Source organism: Eptesicus fuscus, chromosome 13 (assembly GCF_027574615.1).
Source record: "Eptesicus fuscus isolate TK198812 chromosome 13, DD_ASM_mEF_20220401, whole genome shotgun sequence".
Classification (NCBI taxonomy): Eukaryota; Metazoa; Chordata; class Mammalia; order Chiroptera; family Vespertilionidae; genus Eptesicus; species Eptesicus fuscus.
The window spans coordinates 30414622-30437150 of record NC_072485.1 but is presented as its reverse complement, the minus strand read 5'-3'; the positions used below and the strand labels follow the sequence as shown (position 1 = coordinate 30437150).

At 42.6% G+C, this 22529-nt stretch overlaps 1 protein-coding gene across 8 annotated transcripts in view; it reads right to left on the bottom strand.

Moving 5' to 3' along the window:
* SYTL2 (synaptotagmin like 2) overlaps positions 1-22529 on the bottom strand; it is a 65504-nt gene that overhangs the window by 30065 nt on the left and 12910 nt on the right. For 2 of the 8 annotated variants that reach the window (XM_028128502.2, XM_028128503.2), the window contains exons 3-7: positions 22126-22261; positions 13025-13106; positions 12006-12120; positions 9875-10678; positions 2284-6159 (exon numbers count right to left, since the gene is read on the bottom strand). In XM_028128502.2, the coding sequence (XP_027984303.2) occupies positions 2284-6159; positions 9875-10678; positions 12006-12120; positions 13025-13106; positions 22126-22261 (5013 nt within the window). The remainder of the gene's footprint in view (positions 1-2283; positions 6160-9874; positions 10679-12005; positions 12121-13024; positions 13107-22125; positions 22262-22529) is intronic. The other 6 variants (XM_008153633.3, XM_008153634.3, XM_028128504.2 and 3 more) reach the window with 3 other exon arrangements.

Sequence of the window (22529 nt, the reverse complement as noted above, 5' to 3'; positions counted from 1 at the left end):
GATCAACAGATGTAGGCTTTTTGGGTTTCATGAGCTCGTAAAATTTCCATCAAAATATTGGAAAATGACATGAGACAGTCAACTTTTTATTTTACTAAGGCATTTTAAAAAGAGGTGGTTGTGGCTCTATCACCTACTAATGCCTTTTCTTTATAAAAGGAGGACCAAAGGAAAGAAAAAGGGCATAATCTCAGTATATATATATATATATATATATATATATATATATATATATGACCTTACAAGAAATCTCTCTAGACAATCCTTAATTGTTCTATTTTGATAGTAAAAACTCCATCATGGGTGACCCCTGTCTGCATACTGTCATTTATCACTGCTATATTCTCAGTGCCTAGACAAGCGGTTGGCAAGAGGCACTTCAAAAAAATGTTTGCTAAACCAATGACTAGTTCCATTAATGAATCAATAAATTTGGAACCATTTCTCTAGACAATACTTTACGGAAATGCATCCCAGTTCCGCCCAATGTTAATAGGCATTCTACAGCAAATGGATTCTAAGATGAATTAGACTTGGGATGCTCTGTGTTCAAATTTAAAAGCATTCTCATTACAGACCTTCTTGGAGACTTTAATGCTAATAATGTGCAGTCTCCCAGCATTTCCAAAAGTATCTGACCACAAAACTCCCCCTCAGCTCCCTTCCCCCCGCCCAAGGAGCACATAGATGTATTGGTTAGTTGAGAGCTGAACCACAAGTCAGAGGTGTCAGGCTGTTCACCAAAATTGTGGTGCTTTTGTAGCCAGGTTCCCCTCTGCTCTCACCCTACTCCAACTACTTGTTTTAAAACATAAAACTATAACTATAGCTTTTTGTAGCTCTTACATCACTTACAATTTTAAAATAACTTCTCTGGGCTCTCTTCATGTTTAATATTGTTATTTCATTTTCAGATTGGCTTTTTGCTGTTCAGCCGGTTATGCTGGTATACTCTAAACACAGCTATACACACTAGGCAACAGTCTCCAACGTCAGTGCAAATGTTATAAGCTCTCCCCCTCCTATGGGTCAGTTCACTGTAGAAACTCATTGGGGGTAGGTTAGTAAAAGTCTACTTCAGGTTTAACATGCTGACTTACACTCCTTCATATGCCTGGTTTCAGAGACTGGTATTTCACTTCACTTTTCTTACCAGAAACACTTGTTAAAGGGGCTTCAACTTGATGAATTAGGGCTAAAGATGGATTTTTTGGTCAGTTTTCAAGAGGCCCTACAGCTACTTGCCAAGGAGCCCAAACCTCACAAGTCAGCCACTCAGCAAAGCTTATTTATTCTGAAACTGAAGCAAGCTAGAAAATGACAAGTCCTGTATTAAAGTACTAGGAAGGTGATCAACGTCACATGTGCAACTTTGGTTAACATGTCCTGCCAGGGAGCATCCGTTACCACTTCATCACTCTAATCAGGTAACTTCTCATTCCTATCTGCTCCTGGGTTTCTTGGCCAAAACGCCCGTGTTGATCAGAAGAGCAAAACCGAGACAACCCTATGTTTTATCGCCTGGCTGAAACCAATACCCACAATTCCCCTTAGATGCATGTGGCAATCGATTAAGATCTCCATCCACTTAGCCAAGGCTGGAGCCAAAGAAATTCATCAGGCCAGGCAATGCCCTTGTGTGGGACCAAGTGAAGTCATTTGACCAAAGTCATACTCTAGAACGGGAAGATGCTGAAGATAATTTAAAACGAGAGGGAGCATGTGGCAACAAAAAACCTCAGCACACAGTATCTGAGGAAAAGAAAGTTCCAACTTGCACTTTGTTCCTGGTATTTAGCCACTACTGTGGTAAACTATTGCTCCGAAGAGGGAAATTTGTGCTCATCTGTGGCAATTTCTCGCCACAAATCTTAGTAGAGACCTCTGTTTGGATTGCCAATTATGAAAGAAATTCTAATTACTTCCAGGAGGAAAACTAGCTTGAATGTTAAAGGTAGCTTCTAACCCTGCCCCCCTCCCCCAATTCTTTAAAAATATTTTTGAAACTTAAAAGTTCTATTGTTGATTCATGAGAATAAAGTAAAATTTTAAAACACTGCCCTGTGGGTAAAACTCTCTCTATGTAACTTATTTGATTAAAGATTATAAAAGGAAATGTAGTTTTTATGAAGAAAGACTAGGGAGAACTGAAGTGATAAGAAGAATTTAGCAGTATTTGGCAGTGGCAAATTAATTCCAATTTAGAAAGCGCTATCATCCTTCACATCGTCATTCCATAAATCAACTAAGTGACCAATGGGTTAAAAACGTCAAAATGCTCACTGGAGGTATTTCTCCAGCTTTCTGCATTAGGACCGATGTTTCCATCTGAAAAATCAGAGTCAGAGACACCTTCTTTTTCTTCCTCTTTCTCTTGTCTCTTGTAAGGTGATTCCAGAATCAGTTCGACTTTACTTGTCTTTGTAGAATTTTCCTTGTTGGTCAGGAGAGGAACAGGTTGCCTATTTCTGGACACACTAATTGTTTTGGGACCCTCTTCGCAGCCAGGCTCCTGAAAAGCTCCTTCTCGAACCCCAGCAACCTCAGTTTCACTCTCCCTGGGCTCTGGGGACTTTGTAGTTTCAATGAGCCCTATTTCATGGTCCACAGAAAGGGCTCCAGGGATCTCAGCTCCACTCTCATAACCACAGACATCTACTGACAAACCACTCACAGCTTCTCCTCTCAACCCTTTAGCCCAGGGTTTGACTCGAGGCTTGAACACATTACTCTTAAGCTTCATTTCAGGGGCCTCTTGGGTTCTCCCCAGAAACCTGGCCTGCTCTGACTTGGAGGTCTCCTTCTCGGGAGTTCCTTCCTTCCCTGACACCTGGGGCTCATAAGGAGGAGCTTCAGATGTTTCTCTAAGGAGTTTCTCAAAACCAATATCAAAAGCGCTCTCAGTTATTGCCGGAGCCTCAGCCTTTTGTACTGTTTCTTTTATTTCCTCGGGATGGAATCCAGAAGCAGCTGGCCTGGGCACCTCAGTACAACCTGCTAACTTGGATGGAGAGAGCATCCCTGTGTTGCTCTCAGATTTAGAGGAGAGAGTTTCCGTTGTTTCCTTCAGCAGTTTCTCTAAGCTGGCACTGAGTTCAAGGAGCTCTGATTTAGGTCGAATAATTGTTTCCCTCACAATTTCTGTCACTTCCTGGGGTAACTCTTTGCTGTACGGAGCGACAGTGGAGCCAAATGAGCGAGGGATTTGTTCAGATAGACACACCGGGGCAGCTAAATGAGAGGCAGTGTCATGAGTTTTGTCAGGAACTGCTACACTGAAGGAGTAAGCATCCTTTCTGTCTGGAACTGTAACGTCCACTGTAGCCGATGGTGGGATAACTCCGGGAGAATTTGGGAGGCTACCTGCTGCTTGTACTCCTTCAGGAAATTCTGCTTTCACTTCTCCAGGAACGACTTCCCTCCCAACTGGATAAGGCAACGCAGCTTCCCTAAGCAGCCTTTGTAATACAACATTTACATCATTCAAGGCAGATTTGGGTGGAACAACGACTTTTTCCACAGTCTCCGAAACTTCCCTTTGAGGAGGTAGTGCCTTACCCTGGGGAGCAAGATGAGCGTCGCTGGAAGAAGGCATATCTTGGGGAGATTTGGCCTCAAGTCCCAAAGAATCCTTTCTGTGAAGATGGGAAGGTTGGTCCACTGGGTGAGAACCTCCTGCAGCCATCTGACACAAGTTTTCCGAGTTTAGCTGGTACTCACCACTTTCCGCTTGCGGGGAGAGAGCTGTCTTTCCGAGAGTTTCTTGCCCCCCTGGAAAAGGAGCGATGATCTCTCTCTGATTGGCTGATGAGTTGTGACTCCGTTCTACACCTTTTTCAAAAACTCTCCTTTCTCCAGGCTCAGAGTTGATCCTCGGGGTGATGGGTTCCAACTTAGTTTGCAAGGGAGAAGGTAAAGTCCCAGTTCCTTCCTTCAGGAGTTTATCTAGACTGGCAGCCCAAGTGCTTGGCTTGACCTTTGGAGGAGCTACTGTTTTGTCTACCTGCTCATTAATGATGTCCTGACGTCCTTTGGCTGCTTCCTCAGTATCTGTCTTCTGAGGCCATGTCCCATTTTCAGAAGCACCTGGTTCAAGCACTTGTTTTCCGTGAACTTTTTCACCAGAAGGTTGGATTGCTGGTGACGAAGCTTCTGAAAGGAGCTTCTGTAAGCTGTCATTAAAAGTGTCTTTGTAGTCTTTAGACATAACACGTGTTTTCACTATGGCTTCTTGAATCTCTTGGTCTGAGCAATCCTTTTCTTCATTGAACACTGGAGTAACCAACCATTCCATATTCTTTTGCACATTTTCTTTTGATGACTCATTTCCTGGCAACTGATGAGGGGACTTTGTGGGTGGTTCCAATGGAAATGTGCTGTCATGTGGTAATACCTGGAGAGTGCACTTTGAATTTAATCCCTCTATTTCCTCTGTTGCTGGAAGTTTTGGGGGGCTTAGAAATGTCTCTATTTCATGGGCATTTTCTCCTGAAGATTTGAGGTCATGGAATTCTTTGTGTTTCTGGCTATTAAAAGGCACAGAATCTTTTTGGCTTGTTTTGGTGGTATTTTTCTCAACATTATCCTGAATGTTTGAGTTGGCTCCTAAGTCCCAAAACTTTCTTAAATTCTCAAATTGAGAGTGATTATAAACCTGTTCTGTACTGGGTTCATCCATTCTTTCTTTTAGGGACATAACTTTAAAGTTGGGATTTGTTTCAGCAATTAGTGATCTGTCTTTCTCCAAAGAAGCATGCATTTCACTCCCAACATTTGAAGGATGCTGCAGTACCGGCAAAGAGATGTCTCTTCCAGAATGCGAACTGTCTGCCACTGGCCGTCTCTTTACAGGCTCATATATCTTATTCTGAGACAGAGACCCTTTATCTGATTGGTCAGCAGAAGGATAATTTTTGGGTGGACCTGATATTTGGGCCCCGGTCTCTTTAGGTTTATTTAAGGAATAAAAACTGGAGAGAGGAGCTACTTGGCCATCCTCATCTAGGACCACTTTTTTGGCAGTGACTTGATTATATTCATTCTGGCCTGTAGATATATTGTCCATGGACCTCCCTGGCTGATAGACTTTAGCAGAAGGTTGTCCCTGACTGTGTGAAGATTTAGGTTCCTTATGGGTGAGTCTGGCTGCAGCATTTTCACCTTCCCAAAAGGATATTCTGTCACTCACTCTTTTGTATTTCTCTCTTTGCACTTGGTTCTCGGGAGCCTCACCAGCTTCTTGTGGTAGTTGGACCTCAGGCTTCTTCCTAGCAGACTTGTTGCTGGCAGCCCCAGGGAGCAACTCAATATTCTCTGCCTCTACTGAAGCTTTCAGGATGTAAGTATCTCCTCCTTTGCTCTCTATCCCTGCCTTCATGTTGTCTTTTGAACTTGGTTCTTTGACGATTTTTACAGAGTCAAAATTCACTTCTGAGTTTCCTCTCTCTTTTTCATAAACACGAAGCTTGGGCTCTTCTTCACCTAAGCTGCCAGCATCCTTAATGTTGCATGGAACTTGGCCTGCTGCATCAGATTTATTGAGAGCACTATAGGGATAGTTACTGGTTCGGTGAGGTATCCCATTTCCTGCGTCTCTGTTTTTTGAAGCTTGAGTATAGTCCATAGTTTTACTCTTTTGATTTCGACTGTAGGTTTCAAATGGTTGCAATATGCCTGGACCTTCTTTGCCTCGTTGGGACAAATTAATAGATTTGGGTTTGATATCCACATTACTATCTTGGCAATTTCCAGGAGGCAGCACATGTCCCTCTGCCTGGAACATCGAATCAGATCCCATAGGCGTCAATTCAACATTGGTGGATAACAGAGCCTTAGAGCCATTGTCTTTTAGACTGATATCATCTGTCACCAAGGCAATAGCAGCCTGTGATTTTGAGTCTGCTTTTTCTTTGGGCTCTATTCCTCGGGGATGTTGGAGAGGTGACTTATTGTCATCTAAATGAGAACTTCGGTTAAACCAGTCTAGGACTTTAGATATGGAATCATCAGTTGTCTTCCTTATCTCAGTGGCATGTGGACCAGAGTGTGAGAATGCCTTAGCTTTTAGAGCCTTGAGAAGAGGAGGCTTACCTTGCTGATGGTCTCTAGGGCTGCGATCTGGCACCTGAGAAGGCTCAGGCTCAACATGAGACCGTTCATCTGCAATATAGAAATGCTTTTCTAAATAAGAAAAGAGAATGCTTAAAGAATTATTATTCAACCACTCACAGTATCTTTTAAAAAGGCACTTTGTATTTACATGTTCCACACTACTAGTTTTTTATATCAGCCTTTTTCGGAGTTTATAATGTAAACCTTACTAATTAAAATATTCTGCCAAAGATGCCTCTGACACAGTAAAAGAAGAGACACGTAGACTACTGCAAGTATGGGGTATAGACCAAAGTGGGAAAATTTCTTTGAAGTTTTTGGTTTATTTTAAAAATTCATGTAAATTTTGTATTCTGCTCCATGTTACATTTTATATATTCATTTTCTCTCACTCTCAAATATTTGCATAAAACTGACCTTCCAGGAAGATACAGGTTGATTTTATGACTCCACCGATCTACTAGCACACTCATAAACCCTGGAGGGTTTATACCCAAGTTTGAGGAACATAGACTTAGGAGATTTCAAGAGTTGGAAAAACAACTTTCAAGGAAGATTTAACAATGAGTTCCCTCCAGAATACTAGAATGGAATGATGAGGATATTTGCACTCCTGGGTCACACTCCTGATCTATTAAACCAGAATCTCTGAAGATGGGGCCCAGGAATCTTTACTAATAGCTATCCCTATGACTGTCTTACATGCTGGAGTTTTAGGACCATGATCTCAAGAATTCCCTTCATTATCCCCACCTCCCCTCCTATAATTTGTGACTTAGAAGTAGTTTTTATAAGCCAAATAAACTAAAATGAGGACTGATGGAGAATGTGATCTCTACTTGATGTTGGCTAACCAATGGCTAAGAGGCTAGAGAAAAATATTGAACTTCTTTCTAAGCCATCAAAAAAGCAGAGAGAGTCCTTTCTGAGCTTTAATCACAGGGCACAGGGTACATTTAGATAAGGAACTCAGACATTTTTCCTCTTTAGTTAAGATTCAGGTGTTTCTGCCTTTCTCCCTCTTCCTTATCAATGCTAAGTAATGCTTGTTCCTGAAAATTATGTGAGCTGAATTTTTATGAAGTCAGCTACATTTAAATGCACTAGAGGGCATATTAGTTAATAAAATTATATTTTTAATTTTATTCATCAACTGGTTAAATATTAAAAAACAAAGTCTTATACAATAATTGGCACATAGTAGGTATTGGTTTGCTTCTTTACCTACACTTTGCACTATTAAATATAGTAATAATTGTGAAGTTTATTTGAGAAATCTATAAGAATTCTGTTAGTCTTTTTAACAGAAAACTACTCAATGATGAAAAAAATATTCGTAATATACGGTTGCCAAAAAAAGAATTCCAGGCAGTATAAACATAATTAAAAATTATATTCATGCCTGAAAATTATTGAAAGGCTTTACAATGAAATGTTAGCCATAGTTGATAATGGGTAATGATATCATAGGTGATATGTTTTATTCTGTGTGCATTTTTTCTTCTTTATTTTTTAAATAAAGTGAGTTACAGGGAGTGATGGTAAGAGGAGCCAATTTTGCTTCTATCCCTTCATTCCTGGATCCCATATATTTTAGCTATTGAGGTATTGCACCATTTATCATCTGCTGGCTCTGTCCATCATAGGGCATTTCTCCTTTTAAAATGTTTTACAATGAAAGTTTATTACTTTTAAAATAAGAACAGTTATTGTAAAAATTGGATGCCAGGTAATGTTTTGTTTCCTCTAAGGAATTCTTTTGCTTTGTGTTTTCTCCAGGATGAGTGTGATGTTTACATCCTGAAGCTCAGAGCTAAAGTCAAACCCTTATAATTTGCAGAGATTTTCCTTTTTTTTTTTTTGTCCTGATTCTTTTTATGCTCAATTTTTTACTTTATATTTTTGTGGTAAGCAGGAGAAAAGCAGGACTTTGTTTATAAGCTCTGAGGCCAGAAGGCCTGTCAAACTGATGATGCCTTCCTCCCAACGTTCATGGTCAGTTTCTATTTAAAAGTCAGAAAGCACAAATAAGTCGTTAATACAAAATGTCAAAGATATTCTTTGAAAGCAGGTGAAGTCTGAAAAACAGAAAAGGTTTACCATATTTCATCTATGGATTATAATAATGGAAAATATTGCCAAAGAAATATCCTTCATCTTTTGAATAAACATTTAAGTGTCATCCAATTATTTGCTAATAATTACTCAAACTTTAATAATTTCCTTTAATATGAATTCCTTTATTTTTTGAAGAAGCACCTGTTGAATTTTTAATTTAAAAAATTCTGTTCTGCCGAGACCGGTTTGGCTCAGTGGATAGAGCGTCGGCCTTTGGACTGAAGGGTCCCGGGTTCGATTCCGGTCAAGGGCATGTACCGTGGTTGCGGGCACATCCCCAGTAGGGGGTGCGCAAGAGGCAGCTGATCGATGTTTCTCTATCATCGATGTTTCTAACTCTCTATCCCTCTCTCTTCCTCTCTGTAATAAAATCAATAAAATATATTTAAAAAAAAAAAATTCTGTTCTGTTCAAATGATTTTAAATGTCCAGGGATAGCGGTGGTGAAAATGCTTTGACCTTTAAAATGTAGTTTTCTGAACCCTATGAAAACTGTAGAGCTGAGCAAAAGTGACTCAGGGTTAACTTAATACTGACTAATAAGGAAGAGTGCGAGCTGATGGGTTAGAAACTTGACTGTTGTTACTGTAACTATTCCTGACAATAAAGAAATAATCACAGCCCTGGCCAGCTGAGCTCAGTGGATAGAGCAGCGGCCTGCAGACCGAAGGGTCCCAGGTTTGATTCTGGTCAAGGGCACATGCCCAGGTTATGGGCTCGATCCCCAGTGTGGGGCATGCAGGAGGCAGCTGATCAATGATTCTCTCTCACATTGATGTTTCTATCTCTCTCTCCTTCTCCCTTCCTCTCTGAAATCAATAAAAATATATTTTTTAAAAAAAGAGAAATAATCACAGGGCTAGGTGAAGACTTATTGAAGATGGGTGAGAGTACACAAAATGATTTTCACCATTGTTTCTGTTTTTTAAAGCATAAGAATTATGAAGTAATCATATGAGTATGGGAAAGCTGTTTGAGGCATCCCCTGAGAGTTGTAGAATCTTCGAGAGAGAGCTAGTTAGCTATTTGGCAGGAAAGGCGGCATTCTTATTGCCTCTCAACTCACACCAGCTGGAAGAGAAAGTTCCTTTGGAGCTTTTAAAGGACAAGAACAAATGGCTAGAGGCCCTGTGCAGGCCACAGTAAGTGCTCAACGTCTACTTTCCTATCCTTTGAGGATAAGAAATTGAAGTTTCTCTTGCGATAAAAAGAGAAACCAAAGTTGGGTTAGATGGTAATTGACATTTGAATTAGGTAAGTAATAATAATAATAATAATAATAATATATATATATACATATATATATTCCATAAAAAAGTTATTAGCATATCTTTAAATCTCACCCTGTATAAAAACCTTGATATAACTCAACACATGATAATCTGTTCAAATAATTGATATGATTACAGTTTCAGGTTAAAATTATAATGGGCCAGAAACTGTGCTATCCAGGTTCTTTTCATTATTAGGTGGTGGAGGAAAACCTACAAACCCATGAAGAGGTATAAGCATCCCCCGGCGGCATCTGCCTGAATCCCAGCTGGAATGGCCAGGAGGCCAAATGCAGCTTCTACGAGGCTGGCCGGCCTCGCCGTTCCAAGCCCACTGGTCAGTGCTGAGAACCTGGTAGTGACAACTCTCTTACCAGCAGGGCTTTTGGGCAATTCCGATTCAAGCCTTGATAATTCTGATGATTTAGCTTTGTGTTCACTGATGGTGGGTGAATTCTCACTGGACTGTGGTCTTGCAGGTAAAACTTCCGAGGGGGAAGGCTGCCCGTTACTTGGAAAAGGACCAGAAGTCTTTGGCTGATGTGTTTCGTGTTTCAATGCACTTGGGCCTGAGGCTGATCGAGGTAAAGGCAAAGGCTCTCTGTATGGTGAGGGCGTAGGGTCCTTCCAGAACTCATCCTTGTCCCCGACCTCTTCTGTTCCATTCTTCAACCTGTTGGATTCTAAAACACTGAACTCTCCCACTTCCCGGCCTTGGATGAGCCCAGGACTCGGGGGGAGCTCCTCCTTCACCGCGGAGAACCTCACGTGCTTCAGCGGCTCCTGTGCGCTTGAGGAGGACTCGTCTTCTAAAGAATGCTCCTTCTCGGAGATCCTCTCGTGGATGGTTGGGCCCGGTGACCCAATCTTGCTTTTGGGTTCAAAGCTCTGGTGGAAACGAACAGTGTCTGAGTCCGTGCTGCTGGAGCTGGAGTTGCGCTTCAGGATCCCTCGCGGAGCCCCTCTGGCCTTCAGGGAGTCTGTCCTTTGTCCAGGAAAGGACTGGTTATCATCCTGCTTTAGATCATGCGATTTGTAGATCATTTTCCTGGCTTTAGGGATTGGAGGTTTGATGTGGGACCCACTGTGAGGGCCTGGAAAAGTCTGCTTTGGTTTCTCTAACTTTTGGCTTGAAATATCCAGGATAGGTGACTTTTCTTTGGACCCTGATAATTCACCTGAAAATTATAACACATTAGGCTCTTTTCATTACTGGTGGAGAGTAATATATAATTTAAAATACCTATCATAAACTTTATTTATATTTAGCAAAAGTATTAAAATATTAAAGACAATAAAGTATGTGGTTTAAATGCCGACCTAATTAAAAAGCCTTTTCAGCATGCATGTACTTCATTGAACTGTACACTTAAGATTACTGTGCTTTACACACATACTTTGTGGTAGTTTATACTCAATAAAAACGTTTTTACAAAAAACAACTTAAAAAATTTCTCATGGAGGCGAAGGAAAAACACAGAAGTCACTTAAATAATTTATACATGAAAACCAGAAATATGAACGCAAACAAAACTCAATACCTAGAACAAAAATCTACTTTGTCAAATGTTAAAAAAAGGTAATGTATTTCAGTGACTTCTTTTCTGTATAATATTTTGTGCTATGTAAAGCATTCCCAATCAACAGGGCAAAAATAGAGTAATATTGCCAAGGCTGGTGTGGCTCAATTGGCTGGAGTGTCATCCCATACACCAAAAGGTTTTGGGTTTGGTCCCTGGTCGGGGTGGGTACTAAAGGCAACAGATCAATGTTTCTCTCTATATATTTCTTTCTCTCTCTCTCTCTCTGTCTCTATCTCTCCCTCCTTCCCTTCCTCTAAAAATCAATGAAAATATATCCTTGGGTAAGGATTAAAAAAAGAAAATACAATAATATTAAAACAGGCTAACTGAAAGTTCTAACTTCACTTTCAATTGTTAATTTTCTACCCTTTGTCCAATCTTTAATGTTTGTGAAATTTTCTTACAGTTACTTTGTCTAGCATTTCTTCTTAGGAAGAACGGTAAAATTTCGTAAGAGGCAAACTTAAATTAGTTAAGTCACAAACCTGACCTAATGCTCCTGAGGGATTGGGCTCATGATTACAAGTTAGAAGATCATGACATTGGCAAGTGGCCTTTTTCTTTTGAGGCAAACTTTACATTTTCAACAGAACTGTGCCTACATATGGTAGAAGTCCAATAAATGCTGTCAGTGAGTGACTGACAGCCTCTGGTCCAAACATTTCCCAGTTCACTGAGGGGGAACCCAAGGCATAAAGGTTACACCAGTGTGAGTTCCAAGACTGGAATGCACGAACCTCCAGCCTCTAAAGTTTCTGCTTCCTTCCCTCCGTCAGGAAACCAATGGGCATAGCAGAATAAGAAAACCATCAGGACCTTCCACCTTTGTCTAAAAAGTTATTTTAGTTAAAGGAACTCTGAGAATTTCCCTTCTCACAGATAACACAGATAAAAATATCTAGTCCATAAAAATAATATTTACCCTCTTTTGAAGTCTGAAAGAAACCAGTCCTTCCATTTCTTGACTGCTCGTTTTTGGTTTGTTGAGATAAGTGATCTTCTGGCAACTTGGAGCTATTAAATGGATTCTTCCTTTGCTGGGGGAAAAACATTGTTTATTAAACTCATTTTCAATGTCAAAACAGCAACTCAGTGTTAGCAAATGCTTCTTAGCTCCAATATTTGATAGTTTTATCCAGTAAAATCTATCTGGCATGTTTGAAAAATGTTTACCCTGGTTAATCAGGGTAGCATAAAACTATTATATAAAATATACTCAATTCCAGAGTTCCATAATGTTAGACCAGAACCAGGCATTCAAATCTGTACTTCACATTTGACAGAGGTGAGAAAACTTAGGCCTGGATATATCAAAGAGCTGGTCAAGGTCAAGGTAAACCTGAAATTCTAATAAGAGCAGGTTCCCTCCAGTGCTCTACCAGCGAGACTCTCATTGTGCTAGAAATCTGTACTAAATATAATTGTAATTGGATTTAAAAGAAACTTATCAAGATATTTTGAAGTATTTATAGTCACTACTATAATTATCAATTCTAATGAAGAATGGGTATCAGTAAACACAATTTTTAAATTAACATAAGACTAAATATCAATGTTTACTGCCTATAGTTTCATAAATTGGCAATTCCCTCCCCCAAGCTGACCTCTAACAGAGAGTCAGGAAGCTACGAATAGGAATAAGAACTCACATGGCACTAACAAGCCACATTCCGTAAGCTTAAAACAAGCAGCCCCCAATAGCGTCAAACTTTTTATTCCCTAGGGCAAGAAATTTGGGTCTTCAACATGATATACCAATAACATGGTATTCATTAACTTTCCCAGCACAAGAGTGACTTCTATGTTAAATAGTATACATTATCTGTATCTGGTACAAAAAAGGATACTACAAAACCTTCTTTATTTCACATTGCTTTGATAAAATGAGAAAAATGGCATTCCTGCCAAAAGTAAGACTCCCGAAGTCTGAGCTCAGTCTACCTTAGCTGAAGAGGCCGAAGAGTTCCTGGAGTTTTCCTGGGACATACCAATCATGGCGGAAGCTGGATCTGCCACGCTGGGACTGCAAAGAAACAAGGATACAGAGAATAAAACCTCACCCTTTGTGGAAGCATAAATCATGCCTCTAAAGCCAAAAGCTATTAAGACAGGAGAGGAGAGGAAGTTTGTAAGATCAAACTGGCAGGAAGGGAAAGGGAGTTAGCTTAGAAATGATTAAGCAGGGAAGCAAAGGAAATGGCAGAACAGAAATGAAAGATCAGCATGAGACAAGGCGCACAGGGATTCACCATTCACATTTGCAGAAATGAACTTGTCTCAAAGTCAGGAGCTAACATCAGATGCAGACAAAAGTGAGCAAGTGATCTCAAGGAGGGAACATCGTTGCTTAAATATAGCTCCAAAGAGTTTTAGGGCCTGGTTCCGTAGGCCAGGGCCACAACAGCAGTGCTTACTCTAACTCAGGTAGCAAACGTCAAAGAGAAGATGCAGGTGAGACAAGTGACTCAGAAGAAACAGAAGGAACAGCAGATCTAAGGGATTCTGTGCAGGAAGGCTGAAGGATTTGGGCAACTTACTGAGAACTTTCGGCCCAACTCTGCAGGCTAGCCAGGTGAGTCCTTGTTCATATACAAGAGGGACAAGGACAAGCACAGATCCAGAAGAGTGTGGGAGGTTAGAAGCCTGGAGATGGCTTAGAGGAGTGGGAAAGATTCTCTAGACCATGATTCCCTACTGGAAGGACTGGACAGACGCAGGGTGAGAGTAAGGTGGGAGTGAATGGAGAAAAATGAGTTGAGCAGTCTCTCTCCTAAACAGCCACTCCCTTCGCTATTTAGTAAGAAGGGCAAAAGAGGGTCACAGTGACTCTGGAGGGGGAGGAAAACCACCTGCTCAGACTTCCTGTTCCAGTGGCCTTGCCGCAGGCATAAGAGGTGAGGTCACTATTGGCCGAAACCACGTGCCCTGTTAAACTCCACCAGTTCTCTTAGTGACATCACAGAGTCAAGAATATGGAAAATACCTCTGAGGGTGCTGGCTTTCCCCCATGCAGCAAAGGAACCAGAGGCTGGGGAGGGGAGCAATTGGCCCCAAGGCTACAAAGCCTTGCTCAAGATTATTGCCATGAAAATCATGGGCTAGATGTTCCTGCAGCTTCATTTCTTTTCCTTCCCTCTGCACTTCAACTGTTATTTTTGTGCAGAGTTAGGCCCAGGAGGAGGCTGAAATTTTGAGGAAGCCATTCTTCCTTTTGTTACCTTCCTCATTGTTCCAAAAAGGAATTACAGCAGATGAGGCAGATGCATGTAACATACATCTGATCACATGAATGGAGAGGGGGAGGATGGGGAGGGGAAGGAAACGGAACAAGAATAAGAACTTATAATAGCGCCAGAAGCAAGGCTAATAGAAAAACACATTATAGGAGGCTATTCTTACAACAGGTGGGCACAAACTTGAATCAACTTCTCTAGCAGCCAATGTGAAAGCAGAAATCTGGTCACTTATAGAACTCCCAGTTTCCATTCAGTGGAAAACAATAGCTCAGGACTAGAAAGTGTCACTGTAAGAAGCCAGTGAGTGTTGTGAGAGACCTTATGCTCAGTTTCACAGACAAACCGAGCCAAGTGCTGATGGTCAGGGTCTCCATGGAACACCCAACGTCTCCGGCCACCTTCCTCCTTTCCACTCACCAAGAACAAAGGATAAGCAGAGCCTCTAATTCTCCTTGCTCTGCTCCCTGGAAACCCAGCCCTGAGTGACCATCATGTTGTCCCCTCCTTCCCAGAGATAAAACCAGACTCTTACTAAAGTCTATCCAGCTATGTATTTTATGTCTATTCTGCAACCTCACCCGGCGTATACATATCTTCTCTCTCATAGTAAACTGGGAGATCCCTCAAGAGTATCTTGACTACCCTTATATCCCTGTAATGCCTGGTATAGTGCCTGGTGCACAACTGGTGAACGACTGAACAAATGAAGGCCAACTGAGCCAGCCAGTGGCAGGCAAGGCAGCAGCAGACAGGTGACCATGTTTTGTTTTGTTCTTGAGAACCAAGTTATTTGCCAAACTACAATGAGGCCCATTATTTAGGTTTGAAACAAAATGTCTTTGTCCTGCTATTCAGAAAGCAGAGGAGAGGAAGAAATGAGGCATTCAGAACACATGGCCTGACACTAAAATACCAGAAACACACAAAATTCACTGGGTTACCTTGTAGTTGGGATGGGGGGTGGGTGGGAATGGGATGAGTATGGGATACCTGATTAGCTTAATTAAAAAAAAAAATTAAAACAAGAGTGTAATCCTCAAGTTCGGTCTCTTAAAATATAGCTATTTCCTAGATTAAGCTCTGGCTTTTCTTCTCTCAAGAAATACAGCAATGGGTGAGGCCACGTGCCCCTTAGTCCGGGTGACGCCGTGCCCCTGGGTTCGGCCGAGACCAAACCAGAGGGAGTCGGACCTCCATTACCACCATTTGTCCACCATCCAGAGCTGAGGGGTCAGTGCTGACATGTACACATAAGGAACTACTGGACATTGAAATTGGGTCTCAAAAGAACTGTTGGTCCAGGGGGAAGCTCGCTACAGATTGATTCATTTGCCTGTCAGCATAACTATTATTGCTCGTCTCACATTCAGTTCTTATTAGTATATATCTAGTGACATATGATCTCGCTCATCTAGGGGAAATGATGAACAACATAGACTGAGGAACAAGAACAGAACCAGAAGCAAGGAGGCATCGATCGGACTATCGGGCCTCAGAGGGAGGATAGGGGAGGGTAGGGGGAGGGTGGGGGGAGGGGGAGAGTTCAACCAAAGGACCTGTATGCATGCATATAAGCCTATCCAACGGTTAAGTTCAACAGGGGATTGGGGCATGCGTGGGGAGAGGGGTGGGATGGGAATGGGGGGATGAGGACAAATATGTGACACCTTAATCAATAAAGAAATTTAAAAAAAAAAAAAAAAAAAAAGAAATACAGCAATGGTATGTTTGCCTGTCTTTTATTGGGCAACCCTCATGACAGTGATCCTCTTATTCTCAATTGATATTTGCAACATCCCTATGAGGTCTATATCCCTCACCTCATTTTACTTGTGAAAAAACTGGGGCTTGGAGAGGTTAAGTGACTTGCTCAATGTCACAAAATTAGTTGTGAAAGAATTGGGGATTTGAACCAAGTGTGTCTGACCCTGACTCCAAAGACAATCATCCTAAAGACTAGGCTATACCTCCTATTTCTTGCCATTAGCAAAGCGGTGGTATACGGCCAGAGGATTGGAGTTACGTCTGGGTGATTCTTTCTTCCTAATGACTCTTACATCTGTCACTTCCTGTCACCTCCTCTATTTCTGTCAAGTATATCAATCTCACATCTGACCTCTGACTCCAGAGTTCCACTCTCCTGAGCCATTCAGCATTCCACCACTACGCTGCAATTGTCTAAAGCACAATGGGGACCCTGGCTCTCTTCTGCTCATCACCTTTCCCTGGATCCCCAAGGCCTGTGGAACCATGTCTGAACTCTCAAAAAGGAAATGGAGATGTTCCACCATCTCCCCAATATAACTTCTCATCCCTTCGTTCTGTGGACCCTTCCTGCCAAAGTGGTCTATATACCCACCGTCCACAAACCTCACCTGCCTCTGCTGTCTCCACCCCACCTGTCCCTCAGCTCCTCCCTCAAGTGCGTGCTCTGTTCTCTTTGCCCAAATCCTTGCTTTCATCTCCCAGCCCACTCCAAATCTCACCTCCTTTGTGACACTGCTCCAGTATCAGCCCAGCTGGAGATGGGTCTCCTCGTCTCAAATCTTACAGTGTTTTGGATTAGGAATTCGCTCCCTGCCTGGCACTATTTGTTATCATGTGAACAGATATTCTAAATCAGATGCATTTATTTTCCATAAGAGAATATAGTCTCTTTATAGCCAGATACTATGTCTTTTGGGTCTTAGAATCCCTCTCGGAGGGCAGCAGGCTGTGCCCGGCATATAAAAGATATTCAATACATTCCACAAGATGAGCTTTTCAAACTGTGAAGCATGCCAAATTCTACACTCCATGCTCTATAATTTCTTCCCCCAGGCACCCTTGAAAAACTCCCTGCAGTACTAGAAGGAACACTTACACCAAACTGTTTACTTTGTTCAGCGGATTATTAAACTATTGGGCTAGGAACTTGGCATTAGGATTCCCCACCTAAAAGTGTCTACATTTTAATGCAGGTCTTTGAAGACTTAACTGAAAAAAAAAATAATAGTGTCAGGTACTGTGGCAGGGACTCGTGGGGAAGAGGTAGGGCTTTACAGAAGTCTTAACTCACCCCGCACAGGCCCCTGGCCACTCCATTGGCTCCTGTGTCCAGCCAGCAAGTGCTCCAACTTTCAAACTTTAAAAACCTTTTGAACCTTAACCAACCTTTCTCTCTAAAACAGGGAAAAATAACAGCACACATCATACACCTTCTTGTGAGGTATTTTCTAGCTTAAATATTAACAGAAGACTAGAATCAGAAGCAGTCCTGAAAGTCATTTTCTTCCGTGTGTGTGTGTGTGTGTGTGTGTGTGTGTGTGTGTGTGTTGCTGACCTCTCCCTTCGGACCGTGAGCTTCTTGGAAGCTAACACTGCATCTCATCCCAGCACCGAGCACTGTGCCAGCACACGCTACACACGATCAAGCTTCAACACATGAAGAAACGGCTCAGAGGTAACTCGAGGGAACAAAATGGGGAAATATGCTATGCCAAGTCTTTCAAGACAGTCTTTTTTTTTTTTTTTTAAGTAAAATTTTACTTCTTTGGTGCTACCACCCTTCGTGCTGCAGTTTATCTACACAGGTATTCTCATCCAAGCACAAGGCACTCTGACGTCACAGTGAAACTATTCCTATCGCAACTGATCTGGGTAAATCCAAGAGCCTGGCGGATTAAGAAAGATTCTTTTAGGAGCTCAATGTAAATGACTCTGTGGGGCAGGCCTCCAAGAAATGAAATGGTCACATCACTGGATTGCAATCCATCCAAGGACAAAAGATCAAATGCACTGTCCACAGATAGGCTCATCACAAAAGAAGCTCAAAACTCCCATCCACACAGGCTTATGTTATTGAAAAGTCAAATACTCCGTAGAGTAGAACGCATGTTAGATGGCTTCAAGGGAGAAAGGAGGCTACCCGGCACCTGAGGGGTATGAGATGGAAAGGAGGTGGGAGGAGGAACCAGAAGAGGAAAAGAACTGGGAAGCTTGCATCAGGAGTAACAAAGGAGGGGCTTCTCCTCCCAGAACAGGCTACCTCCATAGTCGGGACACGTTACACCTGGTTTATGGGCAGGGTCCTGACCACAGGGGAAGAGCGCCTCACACTGTTATTCTGTCCTGCCCACCCGGCTCAGCCCTGCAGATCATCACGTACATCTTCCACAATCATTTTTTTTTCTTGGGTGGGCGGGACGTGACGTGCCATCACGGACCAGTGCCAGTCATGAACTGTCTTTACTGGTTCACAATGAGATAAGTACAAAACTGAAAGCATGCTGTGATCATTAGAAATATAATTTTTAAAAATGCACAAAAACATTGGTTCTTTACCACAGTTTGTGCCATCACTGCCCACAGTCTAGCCAAGGGCGTTGACCAGAACCAGAACTGTGAACGTTTGGAGTTCTCCCTTTGCCACCCTAAACGAAATCTCGTTCTCTGCTCCCCGTTCATCAGACCTGTCTGCTTCCTGTGTGGCAGGTGCCAACAAAGATGAGTTCCAAGGGAGCACAGGTGCTTCCAGGGGTTGAGCACATGCTCGGGACCCACAGTGCTTTCATTCTCCACAGGCCGAACCCCCCAGAACTGCACCCACCACAGAAAGAAGGAACTCAGCCCCAGAGACCATTAGAAAGCCGCCTTCAGAAACTACAACACCCAGTCACTGCTGCCTCGCGCTCCCTGGCTCCTGGCAAAGAAAATATTGACAGGTATTGAGTCATTCTATTGAAGTTCACTTAGTCTAAAAGTGTGGGCCCCAAAATACACTTACCACACCCAGTTCCCAAAGGTTAAAGTATAGGTGAGAAATGCTGCAGGAACCTGATACTGAGTAAAGCCGTGGTTTCTGACAAGGAAAGGAGGAAGTAAACAACTGCTCAGGCTACGGTTCTGGGTGATCACCACCCATGCCATGCAATGAGCAAGGCATGCCAGGTTCATCTAACATTATTTTTAAAAAATATATATATTTTGCCGAAACCGGTTTGGCTCAGTGGAGAGAGCGTCGGCCTGTGGACTGAAAGGTCCCAGGTTCGATTCCGGTCAAGGGCATGTACCTTGTTTGCGGGCACATCCCCAGTAGGGGAGTGTGCAGGAGACAGCTGGTCGATGTTTCTCTCTCATCGATGTTTCTAGCTCTCTATCCCTCTCCCTTCCTCTCTGTAAAAAATCAATAAAAATATCTTTTAAAAATAAATAAATAAATTAATTAAAAAATATATTTTTATTGACCTCAAAGAGGAAGAGAGAGGGAGAGAGAAATGGAAACATCAATGATGAGAGAGTCATTGATCAGCTGCCTCCTGCATGCCACACACTGGGGATCGAACCCTCAACCAGGGCATATGCCCTGATCAGGAATCGAACCGTGACCTCCTGGTTCACAGGTCAACGCTCAACCACTGAGCCATGCCAGCTGGGCTCATCTAACACTCTTATTCTCACTTTCCCAACCATCCCTCATCCATGCTATAATAACATAATTATCGGCCACTTGGAAATTGCCCATTTTCTTTCTTCCTGAGAAATGCTAAGTGGTTCCCCCACCTCATTGCATTTAACCTCAAACATCCTGGTGAGGCAGCTCTGTTCTGATTTACAGACGAGACCCAAAAGACTCACAAGACCCAAAGGTCACACAAGGAATGCGGCAAACAATGGAGACACAGGCTTGGAAACGCAATAGCCTCAGATTGAGGAAGAGGGGGGTAATATCCACGAGCCCACGTGGGGCCATGAGGAAAACGAGTCGGGCTATCAGGCCCTTTGAGCTGAAATGAGTTCCTGGGAGAAGGACAGGAAGTCTGACCCACATAAAACTGCAATGAACTGTTTGTCTCTAAAACTCCGAAAGTTTCTCCTTCTGTGGCACTTGTACCTCCTCCCTTAGTCAGTGCTCTGGTGCCCTCCACCCTCATCAAACCCAGCTGTTAGGAGCTGCTCTCAGCTTCTTGTGGTTTATCTAAATGGCTGTGTTCTCACTTCCAGAGTTTCCATCCGTTAAGGCAGGGATCCTCAAACTTTTTAAACAGGGGCCCAGTTCACTGTCCCTCAGACCGTTGGAGTGCCGGACTATAGTTTAAAAAAAACTATGAGCAAATTCCTATGCACACTGCACATATCTTATTTTGAAGTAAAAAAACAAAACGGCAAAAACACCCGCATGTGGCCCGCGGGCCGTAGTTTGAGGACGCCTGTGTTAGGGTCTCATCTCTCCCTAAGGAAGGAAGGCAGGCCTAACCTCATTGGGGGGGTACAGGTGGTTGGTAAATGGGGCGCCACCAAAAGGAAAGGAGTATGGTATTCTTCACAGCCTTTCTTGAGCTTCCAGAAGTACCTGTGTGTGAGAGAGCCCACGCTTCCATTCCTTGAGCATCTACTGTGTCCGGTGGGTTAGGGATTCTACATTTACTTGCTAATTAAATTCTCAATAATCTTGGTAGCAAATTATTATCATTCCCATTTTACAGCTGAGAAAACAAAGGCCCAGGAAGTAAGTCACTTCCAGTGCAAGGTCATAGAATCAATGAGTGGCTACTGTTAAGGTGTTTTACCCTCTAGCCAACATGAACTCTACAGACATCATGAAACATTACAAATCATCCCAGAGGAGAAACAGTGCGGCCTCCACCCGTGGAAGACAAAGTGCGTCCTCTCCAACAGGGAACTGGATAAACAGTGAGGACCGTAATGGAATCAGTGTTCCATTACCCATGTGACATGACCTGATTCAGGACTCTGAAAAGCCTTCGGGTGCCTATATTGTAGACCCCCCTCCCTCGCCTATAAACTATGTTGGGAACATCCCCATTCTCAGGTGCCTCAGCCTTGGACCCTGACTCAGTGAGCCCCACCAGTGAATTCATCGACTTTATTCCAGTTGGAGACTCTGAGGTGAACTGCTTTCACTGAGGAGCTAAAGATAAAATGGAACTGCCCTCACACCAAGGGGTTTACAACTATCCCTCCAAGGGACAAACGTCAATAATGGCCATCCCTCATCTATGCTATAATAACATGATTAGCTTTTAGGTATTTAAGGATTTTTAATCATCATGGGCTCAAAAGGTTTGCGGCAATGTAGCCCCACAACCAACCAGCAACTTCACAGGAAGGATGTACAAATGTACATTTTACTTGGCCAGATGACAACATGTATGGAAAACATCAAAAATCAAGACTGAAGCATCAGGACAATCTACATCCTTAATAGGCATTTGCTGAGCACCTACTAAGAGTGCCTTCCACACACATTATCCCTAATTCTCACCACAGCCTTTCCTGCTCTATATTACCATTCCTCTCTGCAGTTAAGAAGAGACTCAGAGAGGTTAAATGACTTGCCCAGGGTCAAATGGCTAAAACTGGCAAGTTCAGGATTTGCATTCATATCTGCCTGGTTCCCATGCTTGTGCTTCTCCAGTGTACCAGGCTACTATAATTTGATCCTACTTCATCTTTTTCCTGAAGTGACTCATTTCTCTATATTCCTTTCAGAATACCTCTTCATTCCACTCTGAGGAAAAATCCTTACTTAGTAAAAATAGAAAACAGTTATTGTTGGTGCTGAAAGGAATCACCACTTGATATTTCAATTTTATTTAATACTCAGATTTGTTAGACATTCTGGAAACTGGGAGACAGCAATACTCAGGCTTGTTTACATCGGGGCCCAGAATTTACCAGATATGTCCCTTGCCCGTGCCCATGAGGCCAGTCTAGCACTTGCACTAATAACCCGCTATTTTGCTTATATAGCACACCAAGCCACGAATCCCACACACAGCAGCTCTCCCATGAGCTCCGTCTTACCTTGGGCTTGCCGGTCCTACATCTTCTTCTGGCTCTTCCACAACACCGGCGAGCTCTGGGGGAAGGAAAGCATCTTTGTTGACATTATTCACCCAGCTTTCCTTTGCCCTGTTTTCTCTGTCCTTACTCTGCTCAGCTGAAACAGGAAACAATAAAGACAGGAAGGTTATCTCTCACCCCCATGACCTACAACTCTCATATGGGCACTTATCACGGAAGGCTGGAACCTGAACTTCAGGCCTTCCCTGAGTGCCCGGGCAATCACTAATGTGTTGGCGCATTAGGGATCAGAATTACATCTGCGGGAGAAGTCAGTAGATTCCTCTGGTGTTAGCTCCCCCTCCACCCAGCAGAGTCTCCTACGTGCAATGTGTAGGTAACTCCAGAGACAAAATGCTGACTGC